The sequence below is a fragment of the Gossypium hirsutum genome, chromosome A06, assembly GCF_007990345.1.
Source record: "Gossypium hirsutum isolate 1008001.06 chromosome A06, Gossypium_hirsutum_v2.1, whole genome shotgun sequence".
Lineage (NCBI taxonomy): Eukaryota > Viridiplantae > Streptophyta > Magnoliopsida > Malvales > Malvaceae > Gossypium > Gossypium hirsutum.
The window spans coordinates 16,541,797-16,556,052 of NC_053429.1; the positions used below are offsets into that span (position 1 = coordinate 16,541,797).

The 14,256-nt window shown below is 34.6% G+C and overlaps 1 protein-coding gene across 2 annotated transcripts; it reads right to left on the reverse strand.

The window, feature by feature from the left end:
* Window positions 1–1,224: 1,224 nt before the first annotated feature.
* Window positions 1,225–5,984, reverse strand: LOC107962727 (CWF19-like protein 2 homolog). 2 transcript variants are annotated; one of them, XM_016899210.2, is made up of 11 exons: window positions 5,804–5,984; window positions 5,648–5,695; window positions 5,184–5,538; window positions 4,949–5,097; window positions 4,382–4,585; window positions 4,088–4,267; window positions 3,572–3,958; window positions 3,103–3,182; window positions 2,454–2,814; window positions 1,889–2,101; window positions 1,225–1,694 (listed from the first exon to the last, which is right to left on the reverse strand). In XM_016899210.2, exons 2-11 carry the CDS (start codon window positions 5,690–5,692, stop codon window positions 1,365–1,367), a joined length of 2,304 nt encoding a protein of 767 aa, XP_016754699.2. In that variant the 5' UTR covers window positions 5,693–5,695; window positions 5,804–5,984; the 3' UTR covers window positions 1,225–1,364. The 2 variants fall into 2 exon arrangements, with proteins under 2 accessions (XP_016754699.2, XP_040971166.1); XM_041115232.1 differs by having other exon boundaries at window positions 5,648–5,711; window positions 5,804–5,979.
* Window positions 5,985–14,256: the final 8,272 nt, after the last annotated feature.

Here is a 14,256-nt window from a genome sequence, read left to right on the forward strand (position 1 = left end):
CGTTTGACCAAATGGCTAAATATCCTTTTAAAATTTCAATGCATGAGTTTTGGAAATCACGAGATGATCTTAGTTTCGAAAGTTTAAAATGTCGTATCCTAACGTATTGGATGTGTTATCTTATTCCTTCGGAATAGGAGAATCTTAAAATCCAACTCGAATTATTCAAACATATTTTAAAAAAGGATCGTATTCCAAAACCTTTTCAAATTTTCGACATTAAGACGGTAATTAATCAATTAGGTACCAATTTTAGGTGTTATGAGGGTGCTAACCTTTCCTCGCGTGTAACCGGCTCCCGAACCCGTTTTCTCAAATTTCGTACATCAAAATCATTGTTTTAATGAGTCAAAATGTTTTGTTAAAATGATTAATCTCAAGGTGGTCCGATCACACCTCAACAAAAGATCGGTGGCGACTCCATATTTTATTTTAAAGTCGATTCACGTTTTTAAAAAAAATAGTTTCGACACCTATGACCAAGCCACCCAAGCTTACAAAGTTGCCACATCTTGAATCGGTCACCATAGATAATCAATATATTGTGGCCACCAAGTTACAACTAGGTAATTCCTACGGTCAATCATGTCAAGGAGGATGAGGAAGGTAAGTGATTTTTGTTGCTCGATGATAGTGTTGGAAAAATCAGTTCAGAAAACAAAAAACTTGCATAATGAAATCTTAAAACCAGTACCTATGTTTTTCAAGCTCAACAATATCTAGTTAATTCTTGGCTTTTAATTAAAACTAAGCCAAATCTCAAATTCTGCACTTAAAATTTAATTTTGTTTCTTTGACTTAGTCCGTAGTTGAAAAAATTCGTTTTGACTTGGCCAATAGTCTTTATATAGAAAAAATCACTAAAATTAAAATGAAAAAAAACAAAGTACTAATATTTTAATAAAAAATACCATCCTTTTACGATAGCAGTACAGATTGGGTTAAAAACTAATTGTCTACTTTTTTCACCGAATTTACATCTTTCATAAAGCAATATTTCAGGGTATTAACTTCTCGACAGTCTGTAACATTTGTATCAAATGACCAACATAACCTTCGAAAAATTAGGTTTATATTTCCATAAAAATAGGTCATGGATTTTATTTTACTTTTCACTAAAATCCCAACCTTGCCTCGCTGGAATAATGATGGGTACAATAGGATTATAAATTGCAAGTGAAATGGATGTTTGATTCTTATGAATTTGTTTCTACGTGCCACGAATAATTAATGTGCTAAATTTCTATTTCTATAACACATCAAATACGATTACACTAAAACATTAATCCGAACGCTATGTAAATATACAGTGTCAAGTCAATCAATTGTGTAACTCATTTTAGGTTTTAGGTTAGATCATGATGCTAGTCAAGTTGTTTTGTCCAGTCAAAAGCTTCCCAATCACGAACAAAACTGGCAACAGCCTGCTTTTGTTCCTCCACAGATTGATGCCTCCGGCGGCGGTACATGTCCTCCTCTGGAAGTTTTAACATACCTCTAATAACATTGAGACCAAGGCTGCTCTTGAACTGGCTTTCATCATCAATTACATGCACAAACCCTTTGTTTAGACCGAATTCAACATGGAAATATGGGAAATTTTTCGGAATTGAACCGCGCAATCCCTTCTCACTCGTGTCTATCAGCTTCTTTGCATTGTGCTGGCTCCACTCATCCTCGGCTTCATCAATTGCCTGTGACAAACATCTTTTAGAATCATACAAAGATCACATCTACATTCCAACTATTGCTACTCAGCAGACTAAATCTTGGCCATTTGATTTTGATAAAGATCAAGTTCATACGTCAAGAACAGAAGAAGCTGCTGCTTCCATCTCCGCCACCGGTGTTACCAAAATGTCAATACATAAATTGAAAAGAACCTAACCTTTTTAAAATACACAGGAGCCTGTTTTGCAATTTCCCGTGGCAAAGGAATGCATTCAATCAGACAATGGCGACGCTGTTGTGCTAATCCCATCACAGTTTCCAAGAACACCATCTCCTTATCTTGCTTGGCAAACATCATAATTAAGCATTTCTTAAAGTTGCGGATTTCATCCCACACATTATTTTCAATTGTTCTCGTGGCTGGCTCATGCTGTCAAGGCAAAAGAGTTTGCATTCTAAATTAGGACACATCAATCTGTAAAGCGCAAGAAATATTATTTTAGTTCTACATCTCGTATAAAAGAAATTAATGTGTCCAAAATGAGTTCATTTGCTCCTAATTTTTGAAGGCATCTGAGCTACTCTGCTTCATATATCGAAACATTAATGCAAACTAGATTAGGTGCCATGAAAGGAAATGGAAAGACTACTAAGAATATTCAAATCCTTTAAAACAATGAACTATATGCCTGTACTTCAAAAATCACTCAACAATTTACTGGTCTGATGTAGTTAACATTAAAGCGCTAAAGCAAATTGTGACACCATAGATAAAAGAGTACCTGCATTGGTAAGATACAGCAGTGACCTGGCACAACAGGCAGCCATTGTGGTAGCATCAAGTATGTGAAATTTGCTATAGCAACAACAAGATGTTTTGGCCTGTTAGGGTTTTCAAAGCAGAAAAGACAGCGCTCTTGCTGAGTCAATATACGCTTAGCCAAATGATTATTTCCAGAGACCCAATTACTTTCCCCACCCTTCTTCCGTGGTTTTCTGCTTGGACCATCTTCATAGTCATATTCGTCATCAGCCTGACCAGATACACTAAATTGTTTATTCTGCATTATTCTTCGAGCTAGATGCTTATCGGTATCATCATCATCCTTCCCCTTCCTAAGCGATACATCATGAACAACATGTCTAGATAAAATACAAATAATATTATCAGAACAGAATTATTTGTAGATGTTAAGGAAAAAAATGTAAAAAGATATTAAAATGTGAGTTGGAATACTACATTAAGAATAAAACTCGATTTCATAAATTATTAAAAAAAGGAACTCAAAAGCGAAAGAAAACACTTTGCAATTTGCTTTAGAATCCCAAATGACAGTCTCATTGAGAGTTATAAGCTTACTACTTTAAGCTCATTCGAAACAGCATTTTCAGAATGGGGAATACCAAAGAAATATAAAGTTGAAAAGTTACCTGCTGTTGTTGTCAACATTCTGCTGCTTACTGGCATGATCTCCAGTGTTCTGCTTAGCCTTCATGCTCTCAACTTCCAGCTAATAAGGAAAAAAATAACAAAACCAATTAAATTAAACCAACTGAAGACAAACTTAAGCCCTATGTTGACAGATAGGAGAAAAAAGCAATATTCTTTAGATCAAGTTATTCAATGCATAAGGCACATATGCAAACAATTAAAATTTATGATCTTCTAGTTCTGAAAAGTTAAACAGGGTTCTAATACCTAGACAAGAAAAGCTTTAACAACCCATATTTTCTAGATCCAGGAAATATTTGACTGTTATAATCTCAAAATGAGAAGATCTGCATACGTTCATCTTTCTATCTATGGAATAACAAAACTTTAGCGTAGGAAACTAAGAATGAGATTGAGAAACTCCCTAATCAAATCAATGTACTGTATCAAAACAAAAGGTTGTCTTACCAGAAGTTTCTCAGCCTCATCATGCTTTCCTTTCAACCGAAGCTGCAAAGCCTTAGCTGCCAATTGGTTTATGCTCAAAGTCTCCTTTGGCATTGTAGCAGCTTCACTGGGTTTATTCGTCTCTGATGCTACAACTTTTGAGTTCATATTTCCATCATGATCTGTATGTGAACCAGATGTGATAGTATCATTTCCCTGCTTACGAAGAAATTCTTGCATGAAGTTTCCATCATTGGTAAACTTATTTGCAGTTGATATAGCACCAGCATTTTTAGCAGGAATATTTTGGTTTTTTCGTTTTCCCCAGGATAATGAATCACGGACTTTTGGGGTCTTCATGTCAGAATGCCGAAGAGATACATCCCGCAAATAGTCTCGAGTAGTGTTCTGGCAACCAAAACCATAGAAAGGATTAGAACATCTGTGGTTCCTGGACTACTAGAGTGCAACCACTATGTACTATTTTTAATTTAAACTAACAAATTATGAAATCCAGATAAGTGTCATTGCAATTACCCTTTCAGAATTTCTTTCAGACTTTCTTTCCCTTTGATTGTCTGCAACATTTTGTTTCTCATCATCTGGGCCTTGCTTTCTATTTCTTATGGCATGCAGATGGGCTCGAGGTGCAGCAGCTCTACGAGATGCTCCATATGCAGCCAGTATATCAAGAGAACCCCAACGTTCTAGAACAACCTGTATGGTTTCAACAGTAAAGGCTAATGGAATCACACTTTAAACTGTTAAAAAAAAAAAAAAAGCAACATGGCACCCTTCCTGATATACAATTTTTCCTGAACAAAAAATTACCTCCTCAATACTTCGTCCTTCTCGAGAAGCTTGCTCTTCTGCACGCTTCAAAGCTTTAAGTCTCCAACTAGCACCTCCATCCCCTACAAGCGAAGAAGATAAAAGCCTGTCTACACCAGCTCTCTTTTCTTCTGCTTCCTCTGGATAACCAGTTCCATTATCTTTCAGATATGGATTCAACTCTCTAGAATGCATCGTCTTTATCTGGTAACAGTATATGTACTATTGTCACCTAACGAATCATGCACTAATAAAATATAAAGGCAGAAAGTAAAGAATGCATTCTCCATACAACCAAGAACCACAAATGCAAGCTTGTTTAGAACTCTCCAAAGTAAACATAACTAAAGCAGTCTAAGAAATAAAAAGAGAAGGAAGCTTATCAAATCCTCGTTAGAAAAGTTTGATTTTTTTCTGAACAACAAAGAGAACCGTAAAGCAGGCAAGATATTTTTTGCTTTAAAATATAAATATCTCCATCAGCAAGCATTTATGTTTGTATTATGCCAGAATCAAAGAGAATAAAAGGTAAAAAATCAGCTAGAATTAATAGCTCAAGTGCCATACCTCCTCAGTAGGAGGTTCCTCAACTTGTTCAACAGCAACAGGTTCTAAAGGTTTCTTATCAGTCTTAAATGCAGGTCTGAGCATCCATTCCAATCCAATTTCTTTCCTCTCAATCTCATTCTCTTTCAAAGGAGATTCTCTACCATCATCTGCAAACCAACAACAATAATAACTGATCAATGTCTAAAATGAACCAATCATCAATAATTCAGAACAAAAAATTCTCTTCTCTTACCCCTTTTCTTTCCAACTCCTGAATTACGTCTTCGATCCTCATCCACATCTTCAGACGAATAAGCTGATGACGATGAATAACGTTTCTTTTTACTTCTGGATCGTTTCTTATTCCTCTTATCCTTTCTTCTATCTGAATGCCTCCCTTTATTTGTATCGGAACTCCCTTCACTCTCACTTTCGCTTGAATACTCCTCTGATGAATACCACTTCTTATTTCGTCTAGATCCTTTTTCTATTCTCTCAATATCATCATCCGAAGAACCACAATACCCAGAGCTTTTCCTTTTTCTTTTATTCTTTTCCACTTTACTAGTGTATCTCTTATTCTTCCTATCTGATTTCTCATTTTCTTCCTGGTACAAAATAATAATAATAATAATAATAATAATAATAATAATAATAAATCTAACTGAGGAAATTTTACTGACAAAAAGAAAGAAATGTGAAATTGATGAATTATACCTTATCAATCTCATCACGAGGTATAACCTTCACCCCAGAAAGCATATTCTACAGAATTCAGCGACTTCAAATTAAAATTAATTACGAAAGCGATAAACTTCTATAATATAAAGTAGATAGAGATGAGAAATAAATAAAAAAATCAAGCAGACTCACCGTTCCAAAGAGGAGGAAGAGGGCGGTGGACCGGCGGTGGTTAGGGTTTGGAAAGGGAGGTTGCGACGGTTAATTTGAAGCTTGGGCTTGTATTTTGAGAGGTTTTCTTCTATCGAAGGGAAGATACTCGGTGGATTTGGGATTTTAACCACGTGGTTAATTAGTTCTAAACTCTACAATCTTAATAAGAAATTATTGTAGGAAAAATTCTTATATAGGACCTTCCTATATACTATTACATTGGATATGGATCCAATTAAAAATAAATTATTATAGGAAAAATATGGACCCAATTAATAAAACTAGATTAAGATATATTCACGATTTAAGTGAAAAATAATTTTTTATCCGTCTGGTGCATAATTTTTTTTAATGTATATATTGATTGGAATCTAATATATTTTAATATTCTGAATATATTATATGATTTAATGTTGCGAAACAAAATTATTAAGATTAAACAATCAAATGCATGTATACAATGTTAGAAAATCTTGGTATTTAGATATAATATATAGTTAAGTATAAAACATTATTGTTGAAATAGTGAACAAAATATGTTAAATTGTAGGCAAATAGATTTTTTTTTATGTAGAAAAAGTAGCTTAGAATAAACCAAAGTAAAAAAAAAAAGGCATTTGATTAATAAAATGTATTAGTAGAAACAAAAATGCCTATACGTATACATTAGATTAATAAAATATAATATTTAATATTTAAATACATAATTTAATAAATTTGTCAAATATTTTTGAATAAATGACTAGTTTATTATTAATAAATAGTATCGGTTATCTGCTCAATCAAGCTAAATCACGTGCATCTAAATATAGACTAGCAGACAGAAACAACTAAGAGAAAAAAAAAACAATACTCATCCTTGTATAGAAAAGAGGGGAAAAAACAAATATCAATTTATCTCCCCCTCTCTTCAGCTACTTTGTTGGAACTCCTGGCTCCCAATAAATTTCCTCTTTTCCATATCAAAATTGAGCTCTACTTTAGCCACAACAATCTCACCCAAAGTATTAACGAATCAATCTCAACTAACTCTACCAATCGATATTTTAAAATAAGAATTTTCCTACCCTTGTTAAGCCTCAAATTCTTGCTCCATTGGATAAGTCTCCTCCCTAAAGCAACTAACTTGTTAGGAATATTACCAACACTACTCTCCAAAAGAGCTCGTGCCTTAGCTTCGAAGCCTTCCTTCAATTTCTAGTTTGCATTGAACCGAACAATTTAGCCCTCTTTTTGGAACCTAGCAAAAGACTCAATTTGATTTGTGTTAATAAGCAAGGGACAATGATCAAAATAGCTATGAGGCAAGTGCTAAATCTTGTGATTTGTGAACCGAGAAACCCATCATGTGGAAGCTATTCCATGATCTAACCGCTCTCGAATGAGTGTTTCCTGAGATCTGTCACACTCCCAACTAAACCAGTGCCTATCATAACCCAAATCAATGAGCTCATAACCTTCCAAAGCAGAACGAAAATCCTCCATCTAACTAACTGAATGAAGATGGGCACCTTGCTTTCTCAGAGCATACAAAATTTCATTAAAATCTCCCACCACAAGCCATGTGATTCCATCAGGATCATACAAACGACGCAAGAGGTTCCACGATTCCGATAGACGACTTTCTTCAAGGGCTTCATAAAATCTCATGAATCTCCAAGCACTTCCACCTTTAATGATCTCAACGTCAATATGGGATTAAGAGAAATTTTTGAAACTAACATTACATCCTTTGTAACAACCCATTTTAAGTGAAATCAGAACAGTGGTTTCAGGACCACAAATCCGAGCCAGAAAGAAAATTTATTCTAATATTATTGCATGGTTTGTATTATGATAGGAATGTTATATGAAAATTTTGATGAGAAAATTTTACCGATTATGTGCTTAATTATGGAAAGGACCAAATTGTATAGAATGCAAAAGTTGAATTCTAGTACCTAGAAGGATCAAATAGCTATGGAATTCAAAATAAGAGGTCATTATATGGTAATTAGACCATTAAAGAAAAGTTAGTAGATATTTTTGGTGATTCATCCGTGGAAAATTAGAAAAAGGCAAGGACTAAATTGGAAATTAAAATAATTAAAAGATGATAAATGAATTAAAAAGAAATAATATCATTTTATATCATCTTCTTCCCCAAAATATACATGAAAACTGTAGGAAAGAGAAAGCAAGCTTTCTTGGCTTAATTGGGTAAGTATTCTTGTCTCGTTTTTAGTAATTTTTATATTTTTTATATCGAAATAGCTTAATTTATCTATTTTGGGGATTAAATTGTAAAGATATCAAAGTATATAAATTTTTCATGGATGAATATGCTGAAATTTTGAAATTTATGGTAGAAAATGAAAGGTTGTTGATAGATAAATAACTTTTGTAAAGTGAATTTTGATGAAATTATGATTTAGGGACTAAATTGTAAATATGTAAAAGTTATGGAAAGAGTCTGAATTTTGTGAAATAAAAGTGCTGTAAATGTTACATGAAAATTTCAGTTAGGCTTAGAATAAGGATTAAATTGCATGAATTTCATTTTCCGAGCCTAGGGACGAAATTGGAATTTATGAAAAGTTTAGGGGTAAAATGGTAATTTTACCTAGGGTGTAAATTGAATCCAATTGAGTATGAAATGGATTAAAGTGATGATTAAATTCATTTATATAGATCCGGGTAACTCAAATTCGAAGCTAGATCGAGGGAAAGAAAAATTGTCGAATTAGTAGACTTTTAAATACGAACAAGTATCAAGGTAAGTTCGTGTAACTTATTTATGTATGTTAATATGTTTGAATTTAATGTTGTATTTGGGTGAATTATATAAATGTTTAAAGTACGAAATAAATCACATGCTCGATATTGCTTGATAAATGACTAGTTCCGTTTGAATAATGAAATTCGGTGGATATATGTGATTTCCCGTATTGAATATGGTCTTGCATATGTTGCGGACAAAATTTAGCTCGGACGAGCAATCCTGTTATAGCCCTCTCGAGCATCCTATTAAACAGTTTTTGCGAGCATCCTGATCAGTAGTTATTTAGCATGTGTTGCACACTACCGCAGCTCTTTGTAAGCATCCTGTTATATAAATCGATCGGTTATGATGCAGCATATATTGCGGACACAAACGCAGCTCTACGTGAGCGTCCTGATATAGGCTCTTATGGGCTTCCTGACATGGCTCGCTTGAACTCCTTGTTACCTTATCCGATGCTCCCTGATATTAACTCTTCAGAGTTATCTGCTAAGCTCTATAAGCTCTCTGAGTAAAACTCTTCTGAGTTTCCTGTTTAGCCCGGATTAGTGTCCTGTTTCATGGCTCATCTGAGCATCCTGATATGTGGCTTGAAAGTGTGCTCTCTGATTCTGTGCCCTAATGGGTACCCCTGATTATGAGTTAACGGCTTATTGTTTTGTACACCTTGTATGTACTACCTGAGCTGAGTATCCATCGAAATTTCAATGATTCAACGAATAAATCCCTGAAATGAGAAATTATGAGACTAAATGAATTATATCTTGAGTGTTTCTGAAACACCTGAAAGTGTAACATGATGAGTTCATCCATATTTAATTGATGCATAAATGAAATATGTTACTAACTTGCTTACTTAAGTGTATGTGATTAGGCAAATTGCCAATTTGTTAGGAAGCATGTTATTATATACTTATTTTATTGAATGCGATTGGTAAATATAATTCCTGTTATACGAACTTACTAAGCATTAAATGCTTACTAGGTTTTATTTTCTCTGTTTTATAGTATTCGGAAGCTCGTTAAGGTTAGAGAAAGGTCAGAGAATCATCACACTATCCTCCAGCTTGTTTTGGTATAAAAAGTAATCTTATTTTGATATAATGGTATGTATAGGCTAACTTTGCCAATGTTGGTGTGAATGGTTGTTTATAATCTAGCCATTGGAATGGCTAGTAATGGATTGTTTTAGTGTATTTATAAGGTTATATCATGATAATTACATATGTGTTTAGTATAATTTGATTGAATTATGTTAAACATATATGTTTATAAAAGGTAAGATTATAAACATGATTGCATATAATGATATATCATGTTAGATATTCGAATTCGCTTGGTTATAGTGTTTGAATTGGTTGGATATGTTTGCAAGTTTTGATGTAGGTTGTTGGCAAATTTGGGTGAGAAATAAAGCTAGGAAATGGCTTTATAGACACACGGGCGTGTGTCTTGACTGTGTTTGACACACGGCCTGACATATGGGCATGTGGATTAGTTGTTTGTCCCTTGCATCTTAAAATTTAGAAACAAAATGCTCAGAATTGGGCACACTGGTAGAGACACGAGCGTGTGTCTCAGCCGTGTGTGATACACGGCCTAGAACACGGGCATGTGTCTCAGCCGTGTGAAACCTGCACCTAATTTGTGAAAATTAAATTGACCACATGGCCTAGCACACGGGCGTGTGGCAGACCGTGTAGCACAAGTCAGAGAGTTACACGGGTAAGGACACGGGTTGGGACACGGCCGTGTGCCTCACATCATATACCCACACAGCCTGAGACATGGGCATGTCACTTGGCTATGTGAGCTACACGGTCTACTCACACGGGAGTGTGACCCCTGTATAGAAGAAAAATTTTAAAATTTTGCTTAAAATTTTTTGAGTCCCCAATTTAGTCCGTAATTGTTTCTAATGCTTAAATTGGGCCTCGAGGTTCCATTCAATGGACGATATGATTAGTTTTGGATATGAATAGTAAATGACATGAATTATCTGTAATTGTTCTGTAAACTCCGGTAATGCTCTGTAACCTTGTTTCAGTGATGAATACGGGTTAGAGGTGTTACATCATTCTTTTCACCAAATCGACAACCCTCTATTAGCACCAATTGAACTAACATGAACTCCACTACATCCTTCTCAACAGTTGCCAGATAATATGAACTACTCGTAAGTTCCCCAGCCCAAAAACATTCCAATTTAAAAGTTTCATTGGGCCCTGTTGGGTTGCTTTCCCAAACCTGCTGATCAAGTTGCAATACGAGCTACAACTTGACTCTGAGTTACCTCAACAACATCATGAACTTCAACATTCATATTTTGACCCAAAATATGTTGAAAAAATTTTGGTTCGAAAATGGTTTTCTTACAAAGGAGAAAATAAAAATTTTGAAAACCAAGCCAATTTTTTATATTTATAGCAATAAACCATTTACCTAAATCGCACTTGTATTTTCAGCTTTTTGTCATTCATGGCTTTCAACAGAATGACCTTCTCCTCTATTCTTGTACCACGAAGTATTTCGAATGTAGGCTCGAACTGTAACACCCTATATCCGACCTAATCGTCGGGTCTGGATTCCAAGTGTCACAATTAACCCGAATTACTTAACCAAATTTCTAACATGAATTACTTACAAACTTAGACGATACCAAGTTATACGCCTGTTTTTCTTACCATTCAACTTTATTCAATACCTTGGATGACATCAAGTTTCAAACATTAAACTTTCAGCATGTTCCATATCATATTAATACTAAGATCTTATAATCATCCTACCTTATTAATCATGAATAATTATTTACAATAACTTGAAACTTAAGACTTTATTACAAATATACTCAATTACTCCCGAGGCATGGCCTCTAACGGTGTGCCTCTATATACATGAAACAACTACTACACCCCTCACACAATTCTGGTGGTGTCTGGCTTAGTCTTTTCCCATAACAACTCCGACAATCTTTGCTCCTCATACAATACGGTACAATTATAAGTTCAGATGAACTTAGTGAAATTTTATACAGTAGTACTCATAAAAGGCTCTCTATATATTTTCAAAAATAAAAATAAAAGCATAAAATTTAAAACTCCTTGAGAATCTTAAGAAGTTCCACCGATTTTCTGGCGTGGTCTCTACTTGAGGTTTTCTGGGCTAACCATTGGCAGGCATATCCATTGATTTAGTCATAAATGTGCACTTCTAAATAAAAATTTCTTTTAGGACTTGACCCTGACCCGTTTCATCTCAGACTCTCATTTTACCTTTCTCAGTGTGACTTATTGAAGATAACCATATATGCGTTTATATGGATTGGTGACTACTCTTTGCGGATTAGCAGATATGTCACTACAACTGTGGATTCTTACCTTAATCCACTTATTCCACACTGAACTTATCATATGTTTACCACATTACCCTAATAATGATCTTCTTTTGACTTAGCCTTCGCACAAACCCTTCTTTAAAAAAGACCCAATCTAGCATCCTCTTTTGCAATCTTAAATATAAGGTTAAGCTGATTGATAAACACCCCTCTTTCCTTGCGGACTCATACTTGCAAGGTAGTCCTATAGGACTTTTCCACTTTAGACCATTCCATAAAATGCTCCAATTAATAGATAGTTCTCTACGAACTATCTCTTATTTACATTGCCACATCATGAACTTCCTTATTTGATTGTCCCTGTAGATTTTCCTACACTATATGGTCTTAGCGAACTTCTGCTTCTTCCATTATTTCTTGACAGACTATCCACCCAAGTTAGTCATGGCAGACTTCTCTTTTATTTATAGAGACCCTTTTTTCCAATGATTATTTGGGATTAAAAAAACTGCATAATCATCTTGCCTTGTCATAGCCAATACTGATTTACTTGTCAAACTCTAGCGGACATAAATGGCAGATACTTATTTACCAATACCTTAATACCCTTTCCTTACATATATGTTATGTTTAAGATTTTTTTACATGTTCCTCTTACCTTCACATTTGGCAGATCCTCTTACTATCACATTTTCCTATGTTCCTAGACGTACAACAATCATCCTGTCAAACTGCTTGCAGTGCGAGTTGTACAATGATTTCCCTTTTTGTACCTTGACAGGTTTCCCTATTCACTAACCTAGTGGACTCCATTTTCTCTATACGATGTACCTGCTCACCATTGGATTATGTCATGGCTAATCATGGAGTTTTGATTTTGAAAAATTAGTAAACCCCTTTCAAGGTGTCACCCTGTAAGACCTGTATCTTGTTTACATGGTGTTGCCCTGAATGACTTATATACCATTTACACGATGTCACATTGAAAGACTTATATATCATTTACATGGTGTTGCCTTGAAGGACCAGTAGATAACTGTTCTATGACGCTGCCAAACTTCTTCATGCCCCATTTTAATCCGTCTATTCCTCCATTACGCCAATTTCCTATCTTCACCATCCTGTCAAAGTAACTCCTTTCAAACTTCGCATTTTATAAACATACATGTCGCGCAAGGCACTATACTTATCACTATAACATACAATACACCATATATCAATACGCCAATACATAAACCACATTTGGTATCCAAAAAACACACTTGCAAACATCCATATATTTTCACAACTTCATACATGTATGGCATACTCATTCACTATGATCATGCACAACCATGGAATTTAGATTGAACTCATATCAAACTCACGATCAGAACATTCTAAAACATCAACAACAAACATCTAAGTGAAGTACAGAAACTCACATTAAATCCTTCATCCTCGCCAACTTAGCTTACCTAAACATCAGAGTCTCTTTCGTCTTGGAAACTAAGCATGACAACTATATATCGATTAAACCGAAGGTATTCAAACCTTAAAAACCTAGAATCCGTTATTATATAGAAACTTTTCAAGAGTCCTTACTTCTTTCATCCTTTGGTTCATTAGTACAGAGAGACTTGAGAGCTTACCAACTTACTAGATTTTCTATTTTCCAGTCCTAAGTCTCATATTACCGGCCCATGCAAAGCTTTCATTAACTTTTTCTTCTTCAAAGTAATTGAAGAAGATGATTCAAATGACAAGAAAATTATAAATAGAATGGAGAAGAATTCCTTTGTAGAAATATCCCTTCTCTCACATATATATATACCCTTATTTTGCACGATCTCTGTAACACCCCAAACCCGGCCTGGAAGTTTGGCTCGAATCTGGCATGTCACATTGAAGTGTTTTTCAAAAACCATGTTTCCATTAAAAACCCTTCTTAATAATTAAAAACTTATACCCTTTTTAAACCTTGTTAGAAACCTCAGCTGAATAACATTTTTAACAACTTTGTGAAAATCTTGGCAGTTGCGAAAGCTTGATTTAAAAACAATTGTGGATACGTGATATTTTGAACAACAGTAGTTGCATTGGAAAACCGTGTTCTAATACTAGCAATTATAAGAACAATAAATAAAATTCCAAATTTGAAATCCAGAAAATTATAACGGCTTTACTACAACCTACATAAAAACATTTAAAAGTAATAATCAAAACTGTAACATAAACAGTATGTGTGGCTTCCTCCGAGCCCCTCGCAGCTCCAATCCATCTAAGGCTGGAAATTACCTGAAAGGTTAATAAACGGGGTGAGTTTACGAAAACTCAATGTGAAATCCCCTACTACAT

Excerpts from the sequence above, each read along its gene's own strand:
- LOC107962727 (XM_016899210.2), bottom strand. The coding sequence starts at position 5,692 with ATGCTTTCTGGGGTGAAGGTTATACCTCGTGATGAGATTGATAAG. Across the intron at positions 5,098-5,183 it reads AGGAGTTGGAAAGAAAAGGG|ATGATGGTAGAGAATCTCCT; the intron begins GTAAGAGAAGAG and ends GTTGGTTTGCAG. Across the intron at positions 2,815-3,102 it reads AATGTTGACAACAACAGCAG|ACATGTTGTTCATGATGTAT; the intron begins GTAACTTTTCAA and ends TATTTTATCTAG.